This window comes from Cimex lectularius, unplaced genomic scaffold, assembly GCF_000648675.2.
Source record: "Cimex lectularius strain Harlan isolate CLEC.00 unplaced genomic scaffold, Clec_2.1 scaffold14, whole genome shotgun sequence".
NCBI classification, from domain to species: Eukaryota; Metazoa; Arthropoda; class Insecta; order Hemiptera; family Cimicidae; genus Cimex; species Cimex lectularius.
The window spans coordinates 386,802-410,115 of NW_019392637.1; the positions used below are offsets into that span (position 1 = coordinate 386,802).

Consider the following 23,314-nt stretch of genomic DNA (forward strand, 5'->3'; position numbering starts at 1 on the left):
AAATTTTTTCGTAAACATGTACAGGTTTACGTGACCTTTAACCTAAAAAAAAAGTTATAACAAAAAAGTTAAAAGGGTAGATCTTTTACGGAAACTTTACGTCTAAAAACCTAAATTTCACAACAACTTAAGGGCAGATTTTACGGAACCTTTTCACCGAAAAAAGATACACTTTTACGACATCTAAGTTTAAACAATTCAATTTCACGTAGTTTTTTGCAAAAAGAAAAAGAAAAGAAAATATTTTTGTGAAATTTTAAGTAAGAATTTTTTTTTAACCTAATAAAAATATTGTTCAACCTTTTAAAAAAATGTATCTTACGACAACGTTTAGTTGAGAAGGATAAATTTTACTTTAGCTTTTTATGAGAAGGTTTTTAAAAAAAAGTAAAAAGAGTTCAACGAATAAGTTTTCAGCCTAAAAAGAAACATTTTAAAGAAACGTTTAGTTGAGTAAAATACTGGCACATATTACGAAAACTTTTAGCTTTAAATAGGTTTGTAAGTAAATTTTTATTCTAACTGAGCAAATATACGAAAAATATTACCTTTAAAAGCGTAGATTTTTTACGGAAACTTTTACGTCTAAAAATTTTTTACTGGGCAGATTTTACAGAACCTTTTAATCTAAAAAAAAGATACATTTTTTAAAACTTTTAGTCCAAAAAGATAAATTTCTCCTAAACATGTGCAGTTTTGATAAATTCAACGAGTAATTGTTTAGTCTAAAATAATACATTTTAAGGAAACGTTTAGTAGAGTCAATTTTACGGAAACGTTTAGCATAAAAAAAGTACTTATTCCGAAAACATTTAACCTTAAATAGGTTTTTTACAGAAGGAAATTTTTAGTCTAACTGAGGAAATGAACGAAAAATTTTACCTTTAAAAGCGTTGATTTTTATACGGAAACTTTACGTCTAAAAACTTAAATTTCAAGAAAGTTGCTAAGTACTAAGTAACTAAGTTTAAATAATTCAATTTCACGTACATTTTACTACAGTAAAGATATTTTTGTGTAAACTTAAGGATTGGTTTTACAGGACCATTTAACTTATTAAAAAATATGTTCAACGTAAGCTTTTAATTTAAAAAAATATCTTATGACAACTTTTAGTTGAAAAAGATCAATTTTACAAAAAAAGAATTGAGAATTGAAAATTGGGCCCTTATTTTAGCATCCTTGAAAGCTTTTTTAAAAAAGGCACTTTTGTCAGATTCTACTTAAAATAAACAGGTTTGGAAGAGTTCGAAGCTTAAAATGAAAATTTTTTTTGTGCAAAACTTTTGTATTACAGTGTTCGTGGATGTTTTGACCATCATCAGCGTAAAAAAAAAAAAAAAAATCGCCAAGGCTTTCTGGCCGTTGAGACAACACTCGGAGATCCTCCAATTCAAGGAGACAGAAAGTTGGGCCTAAAAGCGAAGAGGACTCGTGTTGTTTTAAGGTCGGAGGTCTTTACAGATTACGACACAATTTTCACCGTTTCACCACCGCTAGGCCATGTTTGCAAATTCATCCTGAATTCCACAAAGGATTCGACGGTGGAAAAGAAATTGACCTCTCGGGCCAGTTTTCTTATGGGCGATTTAACGGAAAGAAAATCGAATCGTCTTGCGAAATAGGAAGTGTTCTCCGGGCGGCTTAGCTAAGCCCGAGGAAGTAAACAAAAGTCAACGGTCACGCTCGGTTTCAAAGGCGAATCACGCTCTCGTTCAACCCCGGCGGCTTTCTTTAATCTATACACAATTTCTGGCATTTAACGTTTTATTTTTATTACGAATTAGAAAGTAAGATCGAATAATACATTCACACAACGAAAAAAAAAACCTTCGAGGTTCGTTGAACCATCATGAACCAAACCATCCCAAGTGCACCCCTAGTCGAAATCCCTCCTAGAAGTGATGATTTCTCCTTTAGAAAATCGCGTTTTAAGGGGGCGGAAGGAGGCCTAATGGAAACGTTACATAAAGGGTCTTTTCGGCCTCGAAGAGAGGAAAAAAAAGTAAAAAAGACTTGTTTGCAAAGAGTAATCTACCCCTGGATAGATTTGCATAAAAGGTTTCTTTTCTTTTTTCCCCCCTCTCGCTGTGTTTTACGAGTCCCATCGGTTCGGAGGATGAAGGACGGGATTTAATTAGAATGTATCTTTCCTAGACACGCCGACCCTTTTTTTAGGACGCGGAGTGGAACAAAAAACTTATTCGAATGAGTGTTTACACAGATCGATCTGTTTTTAAAAGGAAAACTAACACAAAACTAAATTTTTATGAGATAAGACGAGTTTAAAACAAATGTTCTAGGGTAAAAACGCATTGTAACAATTTTTTTAAGTCTCAAAACAATTTTATTTAATAAAACTTACAAAACCTCGAGCACATGTATATGCAATATTTTTTTGAGTGAGAAACCAACCTTTTAGTTGACATAAATTGTTAAGTAACAAAAAAGCTTAGAGGAACACACAAAAGGCTTAAAAATTCTCAGAAAATCAGAGCTTTTTTAGTTACAATGAGGCTTAATAAACAAACACACGTACCGACAAACTTTTTGGGGTAAGAAGCAAACTTTTGAGATTGCACGTGTACACATTTTTTTGCATGAGAAGCAAACTCTTTAGGCTAGTCAACACGAATACACAAATTTTTGGGGTGAGAAACAAATCTTTTACCTTAATAAAAATTTGTGCAAACAACTTTTTTAGGGGAGAAATTAAACGTTTTGGTTAAGTGTGTGGTGATTAGTGACAAACTTTTTGGGTGTGAAGTGAACTTTGAGGTTAACTAACACGTGTACACAAATTTCTGGAGTGAGAAACAAACTTTTTACGTTTGCATAGAGCCACGTACAAACAAATTGTTTGGTGTGGAAACAAACTTTTTAGTTTAATAAAGAAGTGAGCAAACGTCTTTTTGGAGTGAGAAACAAACTGTTGACACAAATTGTTGATTCGCAAAAAACTTTTTGGGGTGAGAAACGGCGTTTTTAGGTTAACTTAAACACACTAACGACAAACTTTTTGGTGTAATAAGCAAACTTTTGAGGTTAAGTAACACGTGTACACTAATTTTGGGGGTGCGAAACAATCCTTTTAGGTTAATGAGGTTAATAATCGGTAAACAACGATTATTTAGGGATCGTGAGGTGCGGTCTGGTGTGACGTAGGTTTTAGAAAAACATTTTCTTTATCGCGCCAACGTTTCGATCTTTATTGAGATCATCTTCAGGGCTTAAAGTGTTTGTTTTCTGGGTAGATGTGTCATTCTTGTGTGTCGTATTGAGGGTGTAAACAACTTTTGGGATGACAGACAAGCCTTTTACGTTGTCATAAATTGCTGACATATAAAAAAAAACCGTTTTGGGGTGAGAAACGAAGGTTTTTGGTTAACATAAACACAACACCGACAAACTTTTTGGGGTAAGAAGCAAACTTTTGAGGAAAACTAACACGTGTACACTAATTTTTGGGGTGCGAAACAAACCTTTTAGGTTAATAAACAAGTGTGTAAACAACTTTTTGGTTTGAGAACCGAACCTTTCACGTTAAAATTGCTGATTTACAAAAAAAACTGTTTGGGGTAAGAAACGAAGTTTTTAGGTTGACACACTTTGTGGACTGAGAAGCAAACTTATGAGGTGAACCAACACTTGGGAACAAATTTTTGGAGTGAGAAACAAACTTTTCAGGTTTGCCTAGTTTAATAAAGAAGTGAGCAAACACCTTTTTGAGGTGAGAAATAAACCTTTTCGGATGACGTAAATTGCTGATTAAAAACAAAAACTTGCAGGAACAAAAAAAAAAGGTTTAAAATCTCAGGAAATCAGAGCTTTGTTAGTTACAAAGAGGCTTAATAAATAAACACACGTACCGACAAACCTTTTGGGGTGAGAAGCAAACTGCTGAGGTTAACCAACACGTGTGCACAAATTTTTTGGTGTGGAAACAAACTTTTTAATTTAGTAAACACTTCCACAAGAAACTTTTTGGCTTAACATAAACTGACTTACAAACAACTTTTAGAGGAAAACCCCAAGGAAATATACTTTTGTGAGGCAATAAACCTTTTGGTATTTTGGGATATAAACACACACAAAACCAACTTTTTGGACTAAATTGAACTCACTTATAAACAAACTTTTATGTGTGAAAAATAAACCTCTCAAGAACTTGTAAACTCAGAACTCAACTGTACAAACGTTTTTTTTTAGATTAATCAAAACTCACGTGGAGACAACTTTTTTATATTTGTTAATTAGAACTTGTAACGTACAAACCAAGTATTTTTAGAATAAAAAAGACCAAAAAACGTTTTTTATTATCAAGACCGTAAACATTTTAATTTATCGAACAAACCCATTAGCAGGAAACTCACAAAAAGATCTTTTAAAAAATTTAAAAAAAAACGTTCTTTTCGTTTAAAAATGGCCAAAGAAACTTTCTTTGCTCAACGCAAACTTACAAATGGAATTAAAAGTCAAGTTCAATTTTCTGGATTCGCTTTTTAAACATTCGTTAAAAATTGACTTTACGCTAATTAATTATTAGTAAATTAATAGTTAAGGTTCAATTTAATGCTGAACCTGATATATACTTTCACTGTTTTATCTCTCAGCACGCCTTCACCTGAATATAAACTTTTTTAGGCTCATTTTGGTCGCCCAAACGTAAACATGAAAATATGACAGTTCTTATTGATTTATTATTAATTAATACCGTCTCACCTCCGCCCATAATCAAATAAACCGTTATACCAGACATGTGGATGTGTTGTGTGTCATATATTGTACGGAATTAATGAGAATTGATCACTTATTCGAGGCCTGATCGTTTCCGGTGTTTCTGGTCCGCCTCTTTTCGCTTTCTGTGCCAACAATATTACAAGGAGGAAACGCGTTTGATGAAGGAAAAAACGCACAAACTCCATAAAATAGTCCAGAGTGATTTAGAACTATCAAAGCCGAGGACAAACGTTCAAAAACTCGCGGACAACAATGCTTCATAAATATCTTTTGTACAATATATTTTCTATAAAAAAAAAATCCTCCTTTCTTTAAAAATGAAAGGATCTGGTGTCTTTTTTGTATTGTTAAATGACAGATATGGCGTTTACTTTTTCCGGGAGACGCGTGGTAAGCTGTCAGGAGCACCAAAGCGGCCAGGGTCCTCATCACTGCACAGGATTGCCGAACCGACTGAAGAAGCAGAGAAAGTACCGAGGGACCGGTCCCGGGTTCCCTACCCCGTGGACATTTCGGCCCATCGGACAAATTACAGTGTTTCACTGGAGGCCCGAACAAGAATAAACCAGACCCACGTAATAACAATCTCTTATAATCGGGTGAAATTTTATCTAGGCCTCAGTTTTCTTTATGCTAAAAAGTTTGGTGGTACGTGAGTTTATCTTAGCCTACAAAGTTCGTAAAAAAGGTTTGGCCAACTAAAAATGTCAACTATATGTGAACTTTTCTTACGTAACCTAAGTCGATTTTTACATGAGGTTTTGTTAACCTAAAAAGGTTGTTTGTACTAGAGTTTATATTCACCGAAAAAGTTTCCTTCTCGACCCAACGAATTTTTAACACCAGTTTATGTTAACCTAAAGAGTTTGTTTGTACGTGAGTTTATGTTAACCTACAAAGTTTGTAAATGAGGTTTTGTCAACTAAAAAGGTCAATTATATGTGAATTTTTCTTGCCTAGCCTAAGTCTATTTGTATATGACGTTTTGTTAACCTAAAAATGTTGTTTATACCAGAGTTTATATTCACCTAAAAAGTTTGTTTCTCGGCCCAAAAAGTTTTTTAACGCCAGTTTATGTTAACCTAAGGAGTTTGTTAGTTAACCTACAAAGTTCGTAAATGAGGTTTTTTCAACTAAAACGGTCAACTATATGTGAATTTTTCTTGCCTAACCGAAGTCTAATTGGACATGACGTTTTGTTAACCTAAAAACGTTGTTTATACCAGAGTTTATATTCACCTAAAAAGTTTGTTTCTCGGCCCAAAAGGTTTTTTTAACGCCAGTTTGTTAACCTACAAAGTTCGTAAATGAGGTTTTTTCAACTAAAAAGGTCAACTATATGTGAATTTTTCTTGCCTAACCTAAGTCTATTTGTACATGACGTTTTGTTAACCTAAAAATTTTGTTTATACCAGAGTTTATATTCACCTAAAAAGTTTGTTTCTCGGCCCAAAATGTTTTTTAACGCCAGTTTATGTTAACCTAAGGAGTTTGTTAGTTAACCTACAAAGTTCGTAAATGAGGTTTTTTCAACTAAAAAGGTCAACTATATGTGAATTTTTCTTGCCTAACCTAAGTTTATTTGTACATGAGGTTTTATTAACCTAAAAAGGTTGTTTATACTAGAGTTTATATTCACCTAAAAAGTTGGTTTCTCGACCCACAGATTTTTTTAACGCCAATTTACGTTAGCCTAAGGAATTTGTACGTGAGTTTATGTAAACCTAAACAGTTTGTTTGTACTTGAGTTTTGCCACTTTAAAAAATGTATTTCTGTCTGTAGTTTTGCTTGAAGTTTTGTTAACCGAAACAGTTGGCTTTATATACCTTCCGTTAACCAGAATAATTTGCTTGCAGGTATATCTGAAGTTTTATTAACTATATATCTGATAACTATAACTAATATATCTGATGTTTCTCCCCCAAAAAGTCTTTTGTACGTGAGTTTATTTTAACTTGAGAAGTAGTCTTGGGTCAGAATTTTTATTAACCTACAACAATTTGTCTTAAGTTCTGTCGACCTATTTGTATCTGAAGTATCGTTAACCTAAAAAGGATGTTGAATTTATGTTAACTTTAAAAAAAATTATATACAAAGTTTCTTACCTAAAAGGTGTGTTTGTCTCTGAATTTTTTTAACAAAAGTTCGTTTCTGAAGTTATGTCAACTTAAATATTTTGTTTGTACCCAAGTTTGTTAGCTAAAAAGTTTGTTTGTACGTGAGTTTACATTAACCTGTATAATTAAAAATTTTGTACCTGAAGTTCCTCACTTAAAAAGTTGGTTTGTAGGTGAGTTTATGTTAACTTAAAAATTTGTTTGTAGTTTGCCTTGAATTTTTGTTCACCTAAAAACATTGTTTACGTTAATAAAGTACAAAATTTCGTTAGCCTAAAACGTTTGTTTGCATCTGAAGTTACTCACCAAAGAGTTTATTTGTACGTGAGTTAATGTTTTAACCTAAAAAGTTGGTTTATATCGGAAGTTTTCCACCTACAAATATTTTTGTACGTGAATTTAAGTTAAGCTAAAAAAAAAGTTTGCTTCTGTCTGAAGTTATAGCAACCTAAATATTTTGTTTGTAACTGATGTTTCTTACCTAAAGATTTCGTTTGGGTCTGGAGTTACGGCAACATAAATATTTTGTTTGTGTCTGGAGTTATAGCAAATTAATTTTTTTTTGTGTGTGTGTCTGGAGTTATGGCAACCTAAATATTTTGTTTGTATCTGAAGTTTCTTACCTAAAAATTTTGTCTGTGTATGTTGTTATGGCAATATAATATTTTGTTTGTATCTGAAGTTTCTTACCTAAAAATTTTGTGTGTGTCTGGAGTGATGGCAACATAATATTTTGTTTGATATGAAGTTTCTTACCTAAAAAATTTGTCTATGTATGGAGTTATGGCAACATAAATATTTTGTTTGTATCTGAAGTGTCTTACCTAAAAATTTTGTCTGTGTCTGAGTTATGGCAACCTAAATATTTTGTTTGTATCTGAAGTTCCTTACCTAAAACTTTTGCTTGTGTCTGAAGTTATAGCAAAACAATATTTTGTTGTGTCTGAAGTTATGACAAATTAAATATTTTGCATGTATCTGAAGTTCCTTGCATAAAAATTTTGCTTGTGTCTGAAGTTATGGCAAAACAAATATTTTGTTGTGTCTGAAGTTATGACAAATTAAATATTTTGTTTGTTTCTGAAGTTTCTTACCTAGAAATTTTGTTTGTATGTGAGATCACATTAACCTAAAACGTTAGTTTGACTTAGCCTGGAGTTTTGTTAACCTACACAGTTTGTTTAACCAAAAAACTTTTGCTTGTATGTTAACTTTAAAAAAGTGTTTTATCTGAAGTCTGGTTAACCTAAAAAGTTAAAAGTTAAGTTAAAAACGACTTCACACTAAAAAGTCTGTTACTTTTTAATTTTATTTATACATTTTTGTTTTGTCAGTGTTTTATTAATCGTATAATTTTTGCGCGTGCACTTATCTTACGAAAGTTCTCGTTTTCCCCCTTTGAGCATGGCAATAAAATCCTGTCGCCGAACTTTTTAATCCCTAATTGAAAAAGAATGTCCACCTGTTTAAGTTTCAACATTTTCTCCAGTTAATGTTTGAATAATACTTGTTTCTTCCTAGTATAGGACAAAATATCCAGTTTCGACTTTTCATTTATTAATTTGTAAGGAATGTTTCCGTACAGGTTTTTTTTTATTCTGAATGATGATTACATTTTCGTTAGTGTTTTTGGTGGAGTTTCTCGTCTGTTCGTTGTAAATTTCCTATTTTTCTATGTTGATTTGTATAACCTGTATTTACGTTTCCAAGCCTTTCGCTGTAATCGCTACATTTCGTCATTGATTGAGGCAGTTTTTTAAAATTAATTTTCTTCTTCTAATCCTTTCTTGCTTTCTTTTTCTCCGTTACGGATTGAAATTGTATGCGGATCCGTCGTCTGATCGACCCGGCCCGAGGACGTCCTGAAAGTAAAAGTGGACCGTCGCTCGTTTTCTTCGTTAAACCGGTCCTGGAGAAAGGTATCAGGTGCGCCGAGGATGGTCGACGGCCGAGGATAGATCAAGAAAAGCTCCCCCTGGATTTTCCCCCGGATCGAAAGCCTATGGGGAAAATCAATACCGACGCCGGACGAAAGTAAGGCCCGCCCTTATCAAATATTTAACATTCAAATAAAGAGTGAATAAATAAGCCCACGGATGCCTTGGGGAAAAATTGGAAGACCAATTTTCATCTCGAGCTTATACAAGGGATGGATTTATTTTTCAATACGACACCGCAAACAAATATATATACAAATATATAAAATAGTGACACCGTCAGTATAATACAAACTCACGCAAACCAAAGTTTTTATGTGCGACACTAACTTCATACAAAATGTTTTGGTTAACAAAACATACTTCTTAGATTAACGTCAACTCAAGTACAAAAACATTTTAGGTTAAAAACTTCATATACAAACAAATCTTTTAGGCTAATAAAACATCAGAAGCAAATATTGTTTAAAGTTGACATAAATTCACGTACAAGTAAACTAATTTGATTAACGAAACGTGTAAAAGCAAAATGTTTAAGTTAACAATACTTCAAGCAAAGCTAGATACAAATTTTTTAGGTTAACATAAACTCGCGTGTAAACATATTTTGTAGGTTAACAAAACTTCAGATATAAGCACATTTTTAGGTTAACATAAGCCTCCATTAAAAGAAACTTTTTCTGTTAATAAAACATATACAAACTCTTTAGTTTAACAAAACTTCAAGCAAAACAACAAATTTTTGGGTTAAAATAAACTCTCGTTCCTAGAATTTTTTTTCAGTTATCAAAAATTACAACTAACTACAAAACTACAAACAAATTTTTACGTTAACATAAACTCAGGTATAAACGAACATTTTAGTATAACAAACATTCAAGCAATGCTACAAACCAACTTTTTAGGCCAGCATAAACACGCATGTAAAACTATTTTTTAGATTAAAAAAACTTCAAGTATAAAACATTTTTAGGTTAACATAAACTCCCGTTAAAAGAAAGGTTTTCTGTTAACAAAACTTAAACAAAGAAACTCTTTAGGTTAACGAAACTTGAGGTATAAACTAATTTTTAAGTTAACATAAACACGTTAAAAGATTTTTTTTTCAGTTACCAAAACACATACAAACAAACTGTTTAGAATTACAAAACTTTAAACAAAACTACAAACGTTTTGGATTGCAAGAATTTTTTTTTTCAGTCACAGTTTCACAAAAATTCATGGAAAACTATAAACAAATTTTTAGGTTAATATAAACTCACGTATAAACGAACTTGTTTAGGTTAACGAAAATTCAAACAATGCTACAAACAAACTTTTTAGGTTAACATAAACTCGCATGTAAATATATTTTTTAGGTTAACAAAACTTTAGGTATAAACTCATTTTTAGGTTAACTGACTCCCGTTAAAAGAAATGTTTTAAAAGAAACTGTTTAGATTTTTAAAAAAAAACTTTAAGCAAAACCACAACCAACTTTTTAAGTGAGGAACTTCAGGTACAAAATTTTTTAGAAAAAGTTGACATTAACTCATGTATAAACAAACGTTTTAGGTAAACAAACTGTTAGGACAATATTTATATATGCTTTACGTGTTATTTTTTGTTTGTTTGAAGTGAAAATTGAAGATAAAATTTATATTATCATTAACGTCACATATAAAAAACTTTTTCGGTTAACAAAACTGCATGTACAAACACACTTTTTAGGTTAATCAAAACTCAAGTGCAAACAACTTTTTAGGTTAATAAAAATTACAGTACAAACAAACGTTTTAGGTCAATCAAAACTCAAGTTCAAACAACTTTTTAGGTTAATAAAAAACTAAAGTACAAACAAACGTTTTAGGTTAATCAAAACTCAAGTGCAAACAACTTTTTAGGATAATAAAAATTAAAGTACAAACAAACGTTTTAGGTTAATCAAAACTCAAGTACAAACAAACTGTTTAGGCTAATAAAAAATTCAAGTGTAAACAAACTTTTTAGACTAATAAAAAACTCAAGTGCAAACAACTTTTAAGTTAATCAAAAATCAAGCACAAACAAACTTTTTAGGTTAATCAAAACTCAAGCACAAACGAACTTTTTGGAGGGAAAAATTAATCTTTTATATTAATATGTGGTGTTTAGTGACCGTTAGTTAATGATTATTTGGAAATCGTGAAATGCAGTCTGGTGTGACGTAGGTTTTAGAAAAACATTTTCTTTAACGTGCCAACGTTTCGATCTTTATTGAGATCATCTTCAATATCAAACACGACTCACAAGAATGACAAATCTGCACGGAAAACAAACACTTTGAGCCGTGAAGACAGCATTTCACGATTTCCAAATAATTTTATATTAACTCACGTACAAACAATATTTATGGTGCAAACATTCTCATGAGTGTGATACTTTGTTGGTCAACCTAAACTTTACGTAAATTCGAATCTAAACAAATATTTTAGATAAACGTATACCTCACATATAAACAAACATTTTAGGCCAACTTTGTAGGATGATAAAACCTGAGGAGGTCAGATAAAATACCAAAAAATCTTAGGAAAAATATTGATTAGGGAAGGTTTTTAGGATAGGAAATATGGAATTGAAAATTGGTTTAAAAATGACGTAAAATGATCATTTTATTTGAATAACTACTCTATTTATTTGAATAGTACTCTAATCATCAATCAAAAATAACAAATTATGATATTGCTAGGATTTGTGGGTTATATCGTTTTTAAAAAAAGTCGTAAGGCCTAAAAAGTGTAAATAATTTTTTGTTAATTCGTTTAATTGTTCGCTTCTTTTGAAACAATCTGAAACTGCGGTGACGGACGGACCAGGGCCAGGTCAGCCGAATCGCTATTTTCCGTTTCAAAAATTCATGTACCCAAGTGAAATTGTGTTTAAACTCCAAGGAAGTTGAAGATTGTGAAACGTTTCTCGGAAAATTAATTTGAAATCGTTTGAAATATTAATAGTGCAACTCGAACCCAGGTCAGGGTTTCTGTTAAACGTTCGTAAAACGATTTTCAACCTCAGTGGATCCATTCTCGTCCGATTTCGTCTGTGCACGGGTCCAGCCGGTTTCGCTTTGTCCCACGTCTTAAGGAGCCGTTTTAGAATGACGTTTATTCGAGTTCAGTTTCGAATCTTGGAAATTTTCTTTTCTATTTTGTCTCTTTTCAAAAGGGATGGCCCACGTCCTTCGAGATTCAACCGAGTGAAAGTACATCTATTTCCGGCAAGGTCGCCCGGCCGTTCGCGTTTTCCTGATGCGGTCATCCTGGGGTGTTCCCGTCTTTTCAGGATGATTTCTGAAAACCCTCCCTTTTATTAAATTTATTTAAAAAATCTAATTTTCTCGATCCAAGAAGTACAACGCAATAAGTTGCGAGAGTAAATTGGGATCAGTGACAACCGGATGCTTTTCACGGCTGCTTGAATTTCGTTATTCCGTTTTCACACTTCGCACTCTTTAATGTCCTTGATGGCCGTTTCCCAAGCCGACTTGGATTTAAGGGCTAGATTTGATTTTCATACAAACGCTTTTTTTTGGGAAAGGATGTTGCGTCCGATGTCGAAGGAATCGGCCCAAAAGTTTGCCGAAACGGATCTTTAGAAATGCCCAGAACAGATTTTCAACTCGATTATAGTTAATTATGAATAATAAAAATTGCGTAAAAGGTCATATCGGGTTTAATAGACCTTCTGGCCAAGGTTCTAATTGCGAAGTTATGGTGACTGTGATCTTGCAGTAATTGAAATGGTGATCAAAATCTCTATCCAGGGTCAAAAACGCTTCGTTTAAATTTGTTGTTAAAAAAATCAATTATGTCCTTTAAAAAAATCCAAATATTTTGTAGCGTCTATCCAAAGTATTCTTCCCGCGGTGCCCCTCCTGAATTCAAAAACCACTGGAAAAAGTACGCCATTTTTCATTTAGGGGTTAATTTCGAAGAAAATCCAATTTTCTCCAACTTTAACTTCGTCGCCTTTTCGGAAAAAAAATCGATAGTTTTTGTAACCTTTGTCAACAGCGATTTTGACCTCACTTCCCGAGATCAGTGTTGACCCCAGTGTTATCCAAATGTGGGATGGAGGGAAAAACGGTGATCGCAACGGTAATTGTAAGATAACGACCAGAACGTTTGGGACCGCCCTGTGTTACATAATTTCAAAAACACTTTAATCTACTACGAAAAAAAAATTCGAAAGAAAAAATTAAACAACCTAACATCTTAGAATCAGTGTTGCCCAATTGGAGGGAAAAATACTGATCGCCATTGTAAGATGACAAAGACTGTTCGGAGCGTTTGGAACCGCTCTTTATGTACAATTTCAATATCAATTTAACACACCATCACAAAATTTCGATGAAAAAAAATAACCTCACATACTAGAATCAGTGTTGCCTTCAGATAAACAAAGAAAGGGACAGAAATTGAAAAAGATGGAATGATGGGGAAGAGGAATCAGAAAAAAAGAAAGGGAGAGAGGGGATATGAAGCGAGTGAGATGAAGATAAACGAAATGATGGAATCACAGCAAAAGAAGAAAATCCGATAGGAAATGAGTGAGATAAAGATACAACTTATGGAGTCATGGAAGAAGAAAGAGAGAGAAAGGCCCTCCTCCACGAGCACATTGTTGAAAAGAGTATTTTCAATTCGTCCTTACTGTGATTTGTTTGCGCTTGTAGGCTGAAAATGAATGAACTGGTTTTACGGCTTATTCTTATTCAGTTATTCTCTGGACAGTTTGTGCCCTCGACATTGCTGGACTCGAAACATATTTATGAGTGCTTTTCAGCCTCCCTTGTGTAAAGAAGCTTGTTAATACAGTCGTAACAACAAAACATGTTTGTTTCTAATTGAGCAAATGGTAAAAAAATAAGAAAAAAAGGTATGAATGAGAACAAGGGTAATAAAAACCTAACAATGGATGGAGTAAATAATCTCAGCGATAGAAAGGTCATGGTATATAACTAAACGAAAAAGTCAAAGAGATAAATAGAGATTTATATGGGGAGAGAGAGAGAGAGAGAGAGAGAGAGAGAGAAACAAGGAGAGAGAGAATAAGGAAGAAGGGAGATAAAGATAGACAAAATTATGGAATCAGAACAGAAGAAAAACAACAGAGAGAGGGAGAAAAGGGAGATGAAGATATCTAACTGATAGAGTCATAAAAGAAGAAAGAGAGTAAGAAAAAGAAAGAAAGGAGGTAAGAATAGATAGATAATTAGTGGAATTATAGATGAAGAAAGAGAGAGAGAGTGAGGGAGGAAGATGAAGATATAATACTAACTTATGGAGCCATAGAAGAAGAAAGAGAGAGAAAGAGTAGCAGAGAGAGAGAGAGAGAGAGAGAGAGAGAGAGAGTGAGTGGGAGGGAGTGAGAGAGAAATAGAAAAAACGGGGGAGAAGGAAGATAAATTATGGAATCACAAAAGAAGAAAGAGGGTGAGAGAGAGAGAGAGAAAGAGACACCCTAGAATCAGTGTTGCCCGTGTTGCCCAAACTCGGAGGGCGAGAGCGAGAGAGCGCGAGAGAGAGAGAGAGAGAGAGAGAGAGAGATTGAGTGAGAGAAATAGAAAAAACGGGGGGAGAAGGAAGATAAATTATGGAATCACAAAAGAAGAAAGAGGGTGAGAGAGAGAGAGAGAGAGAGAGAGAGAGAGAGAGAGAAAGAGAAGAAATACGAGGAAAGGGGACACCCTAGAATCAGTGTTGCCCCAGTGTTGCCCAAACTCGGAGGGCGAGAGCGAGAGAGAGAGAGAGAGAGAGAAATAGAAAAAACGGGGGGAGAAGGAAGATAATTATGGAATCACAGAAGAAGAAAGAGAGTGAGAGAGAGAGAGAGAGAGAGAAGAAATACGAGGAAAGGAGACACCCTAGAATCAGTGTTGCCCCAGTGTTGCCGAAACTCGGAGGGCGAGAGCGAGAGAGAGAATGATGATACGAGTAGTTATCAATAAAGATAAATCGATAAATAGTTAAATTAACGGATAGAGATAGATAGATCAACAATCCAGACAGGCAGTTGAAAAATTTCAAAGCGATTATACTGTTGTTACATTTTCCCAAAATTTAACGATTTTTTGTGTGTCTAAAATCGAGTGGTTTTAACAATCTTAATGTTAACAAGGTGTTTGAATTAAAACGAATTAAGTATTTGAGGCTTGGCCGATCAACGCTGACGGTTTCAGTACGCCGGTTCTCGCTCTTTTCCGACATTCCATGGGCAAATGGATTAGCGAATAAAAACTCGTTTTCGGTTCTAAAGTAAAAAAGCTATGTTAATTCGTGACCTGGCGATTAATAAATTATAAGGTTTCTTCTTTTTAAGGTAAATTAAGTTCTTGAAGGATTTTCCAGGTTTTGCAAACTAGAAAAATCTGTTTCGTAGGTGTTTCTTTCTGTTGAATCGCGCTGACCCTTGCCTCCTATTAATAAAAAGAGTGATGGCCCTCGGGAAGAAACCGGGTCTCCTTGGGCAGACCTCGACCAAGGCCCGCGGACCGGTCTGCCCAGGTGGGGAAAAAAATGCGAAAATCGTTTAACCACCAAAAGAAACATAATCTATCCTAAGGTCGTCGACATTCTTCAAAACAAACACAAACAGAAACGATTTTGTTTCCTCGTCCGTGCGATAACCGTTTCCAGTGCGACCTTAGCAATAGTCGTCTCGGTTCGTCCTGCTTTCACCGACCTGGGGTCCGCGGGTTGCACCAGCGGGACCGTCCGACCGCGAAAACGTGTCGAAACGGCTCCCTTTTCAGATTTTCGCAACTGTAAATACATTCGGCGTAGATACAATTCGGATTTGGTCACACGGGAGGCTGTTTTCAATCTGCCTCGTTGCTACATTGCCATTTCACAACAAAGAGCTGCCGTTTTTGTTCAAAGTCTAATGATTCAAAACGACTTGCACAAGGTTGGACACGACGACAGAATGTAAGAGACGAATATGAATGACAGCATAGACGTTTGATTTTAGCCAAAAGGAGGATAGCATAGAACCAAAAAAAAACCATATCTTTTCAAAAAAGAACCACATAAATTCCTCCCAGTCCTTGACAAAGACCTTGTACAGTCCAAGTACCGCCAACCCAACTGTACAGCAGGGCTGCAGATCTCGCCTACACCCTTGAACTTAAAGAATGCACAAACTTTGGATAAATGTTTATTTAAGCTCAAGAGTTTACCTTGTACTAAAATTCTATCGAAAGGATACTTTCACGCTTGCAAGGGTTAGGCACCCTCTCACACCATCCTAGTGTCCTCTAAGGAAGTATCCTAAGCCCTACCCTCTTTCTAAATTTGCACCTTCGATATTCCTACATTTTTTCCATTATCTCTAACCTCCTTTGATAAACCTCGTCTCATTCTGTCTTTTCTATAATTTACCACTCTAGCCTTTTCCTTTCGTAAATCCAACTTTCATCCTCAATACTTCTCAATAATCAGAAGATTAAAGAAAATAGCAAGTTATTGTCTTCATTTTGTCATTTTTACATTGGATTTACGAGAAAAACTATGAACATCGGGTGAAAGCGTTGAATGCCATTCGAGAAAGCTGTTAAATAATTATTATTATTGATGTTTCCGATATCGTTATTAATTTATTCAAGGCTAGATCTCACTCTAATTCGAAAATTCCCAGTTTATATATTTTTCTTTTGTGCGTGTACCATCGAAATAGATTGGGCGTCCGTGGGTGGAACAATAAAATTTCGAAACGGGCTTTCTTCTTTGAGAACTAGGCGTTTTAAAAGAACCAACAAGAGTCAAACACTCGTTTTCTTCTCCTTCTTCTTCTTCTTTAATAAAGATCCACGATTTACGATTACCGGACGACCTTATCTTGTCATTTACTGCTAAACAAGCTCGCACAAGATGAGATCTCTACATTTTCGAAAAAAAATCGACCAGAGTCAAGTAGCCGAAGGTGAACGTACGCGTTCTGATTCGAGTATTGATCTAGATGTAGATAGAGAGAAAGTGAGTAAAAGATGAAAAGATCGGAAGAAGAGAACGTAAAGTCGATCGACTGAGATTGACGCAAAATGTGGCCGAGCGAGAGAAAGGAAAGAATATAGTTAGAGAGTGAGAAAGAGATTAACTCTTTACTTATTGAATCAAGAAAACTCTCACTTACGAAGAGAACTAGATAGATAAATATATAAGGTAGAAATAGTGATAGAGAAGGCAGGAGGAAAAAGGGAAGAGTGAGAAATTAGTGAGAGTAAAAAGAGAGATAAGGTAAGGATAAGAACTGTATAGAGAAAGCGAAAAGGAGGTGAAGAGTTAGGAAAAAATGAAAAAAAAAAAAAACGAAGTGCGAGCAAGAAAAAGGTTAAAGTTTGAGAATAGGAGAGAAAGTACATGGCAAGTAGAAAGAGAAAAAGGAAATATTGTAAGAAAGAGAGAAAGAGAGAGAGAGCAAGCAAGAAATAAAGAGAGAAAGTTTGAAATTAAGAGAGACTGAGAGAAAAATAGTGAGAAAGAGAAAAAGGTATAGGTAAAAAAGAGCAAAAGAAGGATAAAAAGGAGAGTGCTGACAAAGGGAAAACAAACAAAATATAAATATTAAAGTGTGAGATTAATAAAGAAAGAGAGAGAGAGAATAGGGTGGGAGAGAGAGGAGAGCGAATGGGGAGGGAGGGAGATAAAAATAGACTAAATTATGAAATCAAAACAGAAGAAGAAAAAGAGAGAAGGAGAGGAGGCAGTCGAAGATAGACTAAATTATAGAGTCATAGAAGAAGAAAGAGAGTAAGAGTAAGAGTAAGAGTAAGAGTAAGAGAGAGAGAGAGAGAGAGAGAGAGAGAGAGAGAGAGAGAGAGAGAGAGAGAAGAGGGGCGAATATCAAGATGGATAAAATGAGAAACATCATAAGAGAAAGAGAGAAACAGAAAAGGTGGCAGGGTGAAAAACAAATTAATAATCAACGGAGAAAAAAATATAAAGAGAGAATGAGAGAAAGTTTGAGGGATAATAATGACTAATGTAAAAGCGAGTAACAATGTAACAAAGTAAGAACTAATGAGAGATGTAGGGGTATGTGAAGAGCGAGGAAGGTAGAGAACAAATAACAAAACAAATTTAAAAAAATATATACTACAGAGGTGAAACTGGAGAGAGCGAGAGAGAGAGAGAGAGGGAGGGAGGGAGGGAGGGAGGAAGAGAGAGAGAGAGAGCGAGTGAGAGAGAGCGAGAGAGAGGGAGAGAGCGAGAGAGGGAGAGAGAGCGAGAGAGCGAGAGAGGGAGAGAGCGAGAGAGAGAGGGAGAGGAATCAGAGAAAAAGAAAGAAAGTGAGGCAGGAAGATGAAGATAAAAAACTAACTTATGGAGTCATAGAAGAAGAAAAATATAGAAAGGGAAGAAGAGAGAGAGAGAGAGAGAGAGAAGGTGGAGAATAATAAAAATATAGCAATAACAAACAAACAAACAAAAAGGCAAGAAAAAAAAGAGGGACGAAAATGAAGATAGTTAAATTGTGGAATCATAGAAGAAGAAAGAAAGTGAGGCAGGAAGATGAAGATAAAAAACTAACTTATGGAGTCATAGAAGAAGAAAGATATAGAAAGGGAAGGAGAGAGAGGGAGAGAGATAGAGAGAAAAAACAGAAGGAGGGAGGAAAAAAATAAATGATAGAATCATAGATAAAGAAAGAGATTGGGATAGAGAGAGAGAGAGAGAAAGAGAGAGGGAGAGAGAGCGAAGAGCGAGGTAGGGAGATAAATATACCTCACACCCTAGAATCACTGTTGCCCCCAGTGTTGCCCAAACTCGGATGGCGAGAGCGAGCGAGCGAGAAAGAGAGAGAGGCAGAGGGAGGGAGAGAGACAGAAAACGCGGCATGGTCATAACAAAACTAATAACAATAGAGAAGAAATAGAAAGTGAGTGAGAGACAATAGTAGTATAATACATTAATACATTAGTAAAATAATGTAAAAGAAAATAACAATGAAACAAAGTAAGAACTAAAGAGAGAATATGGTATAGACTTAAAGTCTTTGATTTTATAAGCCAACAGAAATATAAAAGAATAGATTCAAAAATGCCGGCAAACAATGAAACAGTTTAAAAATTAAATTACATTAGGACTCGATTGGCACGGCGAAAATCTTGCCAATGTGCAAAATTAAATTTGATCATTGAATCTCGATATTTCCTGATTGGCTACAATTAAATGTTCGTTGTGGAAAGGCCGTAGCGAACATAATTCTGTCATTTTTCGAAAGAAAAAAAAACAACCGGGAAGGGTAATTCGAAAACGATCAGATGTGTTTATTAGATCATCCAGTTATTTATTGCCAATAGGAAATGAACCGTCTTGGAAAACAAATTAAAGCTAATCGTCCAGCTGTGACGAGTCGAGGGTTTACCGAGTAATATTCGCATTAATTTCACCCTGAGGGGAAACACAAATATCTTCCTAAACGGTTTAATTCCAATTATACAAATTAGGCGAAAAAGAAAGTGGAATTATAACGCCTGGTAACAAAACAAAAGCATGGGATTTGCTTTTAGTTTTTTTCTTTACAATCCTTTTAAACATTTTTAAGTTATTTTTACATCGCTATCCTAATCGAGATTAAAATATGATCTGAGTATGAGACACGCCCGAGTATTGTGAGAAAAAAAAAACTACACGGAGGCTATTAAAGCCGGAGAAAGCTCAGCCACGATGCGAGTTGCTACATCCGTCCTCGTCCCTTTGCACTTGTCAATGTTCATTTGGCTTCGGGCCAGCAAAAAAAGCTAAAATTGGCAAAATAATCCGGTTCGAAAATGTATAGCGAACAAATTTAAATTTGACTTTCATAACACGCTTTACGGTGAGATCGAACCGTTTCCGTGTATATTTTTCTTGGGCAAATCGAAGAATTGCCCGTTTCAAATGAGGAAGTGATTTTGTGTTTAATTTCAACCTGGATCGATTTACGTAAATTACTTTCACCCCCGGCCGATACAGTTATGAGATGAAACTTTAAATTCAATAATCAGATGTATCCGTATATGCGTAGACTTAATAAACACAATTCCTGTCTCAATTTCAATAACGAGAAGAAGAAAATCCGTTGAAGATAAATAAATTTTGGAAACATAGAAGAAAGAGAGTAAGAGATGAAGGAGGGAAATGAAAATAGTCTAAATAGATATACCTCACATCCTAGAATCAGTGTTGCCCCCAATGTTGCACAAACGCGGGATTGAGAGACAAAGTGTGTGAGAGGATGATGATGGTAGACAGTAAAAAACAAATTAAGTAAATACATAGATAAATGCAATTCCATAAATTTTCAAGGCTGACTACCCAACACAACCTATCTCGAATGGTATGTAGTTCCGCTATTGCCTCTTCAACGAAAATTCATGGAAGAAGAAAAAGAGAAAAATGTAAGAGAGAGTGACGGAGAGAAAAGGTGGAGGGAGATGAAGGTAGATAAATTGTGAATCATAGAAAAAGTAAGAGTGAGAGAGAGAAAGTGACACAAAAAGAGGGAAGACAGAGGATTATATCCCTCACATCCAAGAATCAGTGTTGCCCAAACGCGGGGTGGACAGAGAGAAAGAGAGAAAATATAGAAATATATTATACATTAACAAATAAAATTTAAAAAATAATATATATAATAAATAAATAATATAATATATATGTGTCTAATGGTGAGAGATGGAAACCAAGAAATAGAAAAAGAGAAAGAATGAATGAATATTTTCTGTTTTCTTGTCAGTTTCAAAATAAATTTGATAAGGAATTTGACAGGGAGCAAGGTAGATAGATAGAGAGAGACAGTGAGAAAGGGAGAATGAGGGCGAGAGAATAAATGGATAAATAACGTTTTCAAAATTGGTAAAGAATGTGATTGAGAGAGGGAAAGGGAGAAAAAGAGAGAGAGAAAAACACAAAGGCAAAAAGGGAGAAACATGGAGATAGAGATAGATAGATAGAGAGATAGATCGATAGATAGACAGATAGAGAGAGAGAGAATAAATAGATGAATAATGTATTTGTTTTCTTGAGAGTTTAAAAATTCATAAAGTATTTGAAAGGGAGAGGGAAAAGAGAGAAAGATAAATAGGGGAGAGAAGAGAGGAAGAGAGAGAGAGATTGAGAGATTGAGAGAGAGAGAGAATAAATGAATGAAAAATGTGTTTGTTTTCTGGAGAATTTAAAAATTGGAAAAGAATTTGCAAGAGAGGGAGGGAGAGAGAGAAAGAGAAAAAAGAGAGCAAGATAAAAAGGGGGCGAGAAGAGAGAGAGAGAGAGAGAGAGAGAGAGTGAATAAATTAATGAATAATGTATTTGTTTTCTTGAGAGTTTAAAAATTGGAAAAGAATTTGAAAAAGAGAGAGAGAAAAGAGAGAAAGATAAATAGGGGGAGAGAAGAGAGAGAGAGAATAAACGAATGAAAAATGTGTTTGTTTTCTGGAGAATTTCAAAATTGGTAAAGAGAAAAAGAGAGATAGAGTGAAAGAGAAAGGGGAGGAGAGGGAGTGAGAGAGAGTTAGAGGGTGGGGGAGAGAGAGAGAAAGAGAAAAAAAGAGAGAAAGACAGAAAGGGTGAAAGATAGATAGAGGGAGAGAGGGAATAATGTTTTTATTTTCTTGAGAGTTTCAAAATTGGTAAAGAATTTGAGAGCAAGGGAGAGAAAGAAGGAAAGACAGAGAGGTTGAAAGATAGAGAGAGAGAATGAGAATAAATGAATGAATAATGTTTTTGTTGTCTGGAGAGTTTAAAAATTGGTAAAGAATCTGAGAGAAAGGGAGAGAAAGAAGGAAAGACAGAGAGGTTGAAAGATAGAGAGAGAGAATGAGAATAAATGAATGAATAATGTTTTTGTTGTCTGGAGAGTTTAAAAATTGGTAAAGAATTTGAGAGAGAGTTGAGAGAGAGAGAGAGAGAGAGAGAGAGAATAAATTAATGAATAATGTTTTGGTTTTCTGAAGAGTTTCAAAATTGGTAAAGAGAAAGAAAGAGATAGAGTGAGAGAGACAGGGGATGAGAGGGATAAAGGAGAGTGAGAGGGAGAGAGAGAGAGAGAATAAATGAATGTAAGAATGAAAGAATTAATAAGTGAACAGCTAGAGGAATCTTAATGCATGAATGTACGGATGGATAGATGAATAAATCAAGCGTCGGATGGATGAATTTCTAATTGATAGATAACAAGATGGATGAATAGATGAATATATGATTGAATGAATAAATGAATGGATAGATAGATCCAACAAATTCTTAGATTTATTAGATTAGATATCTTAGATTTTTCTTTACAATTTTTTCCTTCCCTAATCACATCCAGAAAAGAAAGCTTCCAGTCCACTTCTATCTCCTTTGTGAATTGTAATGACAGATGATATGATTTGAAAGCCACTATGTCTACCAACTCTCCAATGACCACAACCCTTATCCACGAGGCTATTGCCATGAATGAATGGATAGATAGATGGATGGATGAACAGATGAATTATTGAATGTATGGTTAGATACATAAATGAATGAATGATTTGATGGTTGAACGGATGGATGATTTCATGAATGAGTGGTTGGTGGTATGCATGAATGGATGGATGAATTAATGAATAAATGAGGTTTTAATTATAGTCACCTAATTTGGTGGAGAATATGGATAGAGAGTGAGTGAGAGAGAAGAGAGAGAAAAAAATTAGAGGGGAGGAGAGATAATGAGAGAGACTAAAAGCACAAAGAAAGATAGACAGAGGTACATAAAGAAAAAAGAGTGAATGACATAGGGATCAATGGAACAATAGAGTGAGTGAGAGAGCTTGAGTGACAGACAAATAGAAATAGGAAAATCAATACAGTAAGATAGAATTTGCTCCAAAAATATTTAAAAATAATAACTTTTATCGAACATGACTGTTTTGAAAAAATTATCCCTGTATTTTTAGGTTTTTTTTCAAAACAGCATTAATTTTTTTGCATGTGTTTTACGCCCTTTGTGACTTACTAGTTTCCGCTTTAGGAAGTAGGAGCTTGGGCGGGCGGACCTGGGGCGAGGCCCTTTCGACGAAGAAGCACATCGCGAAGACGAAACCGACTGCGAGGACTGACCGCGTCATATTTACTGCACCACTGACTCGCTCGTACTGACCGTCTGAGGCCCGCAAGGCGTTTCACTTTCTAAACCGGTCGCGGACCTTTCTGCAGAAGGAGGTGGGGTGCAGTTTTGGGACGTGTGTTGACGCTCGTTGCCGGCTCCAAAGGAAGCCGTTGTATGGTTTTATAAAGTAGTCGGACTTGTCTCGACTCATTGGCAACCGAGTAACCGTAATAAGTTCAAAATTGTAGCTACTGTATAACGACTTCGTTTTGCAGGCTCGAACCTTCAACGTCTGAGATCACGATGAAATTGCCAAAACATTCGGGAATCTTTCATAAAGATAATAATTTTAAGGGCCATTGTTATGTAATTACGTTGATCACCATTCTGTAAAATTGGCATGCGAGGAAGTGGAGAACTGCTGTTGTCAGAGCTTTTTTGCTGAT

At 34.8% G+C, this 23,314-nt stretch overlaps 1 protein-coding gene across 2 annotated transcripts in view; it reads right to left on the reverse strand.

Annotated features, from left to right (window-relative positions):
* LOC106663212 (C-type lectin 37Db) overlaps window positions 1–22,932 on the reverse strand; it is a 43,621-nt gene extending 20,689 nt beyond the window's left edge. The window contains exon 1 of one of the 2 annotated variants that reach the window (XM_014387879.2): window positions 22,776–22,932. In XM_014387879.2, coding sequence (XP_014243365.1) covers window positions 22,776–22,887 — 112 coding nt within the window. In that variant the 5' untranslated portion in view covers window positions 22,888–22,932. Of the gene's footprint in view, window positions 1–5,111; window positions 5,206–22,775 lie in introns of those variants that run through there. The other variant, XM_014387880.2, reaches the window with a different exon arrangement.
* Between the last annotated feature and the right edge of the window lie 382 nt (window positions 22,933–23,314).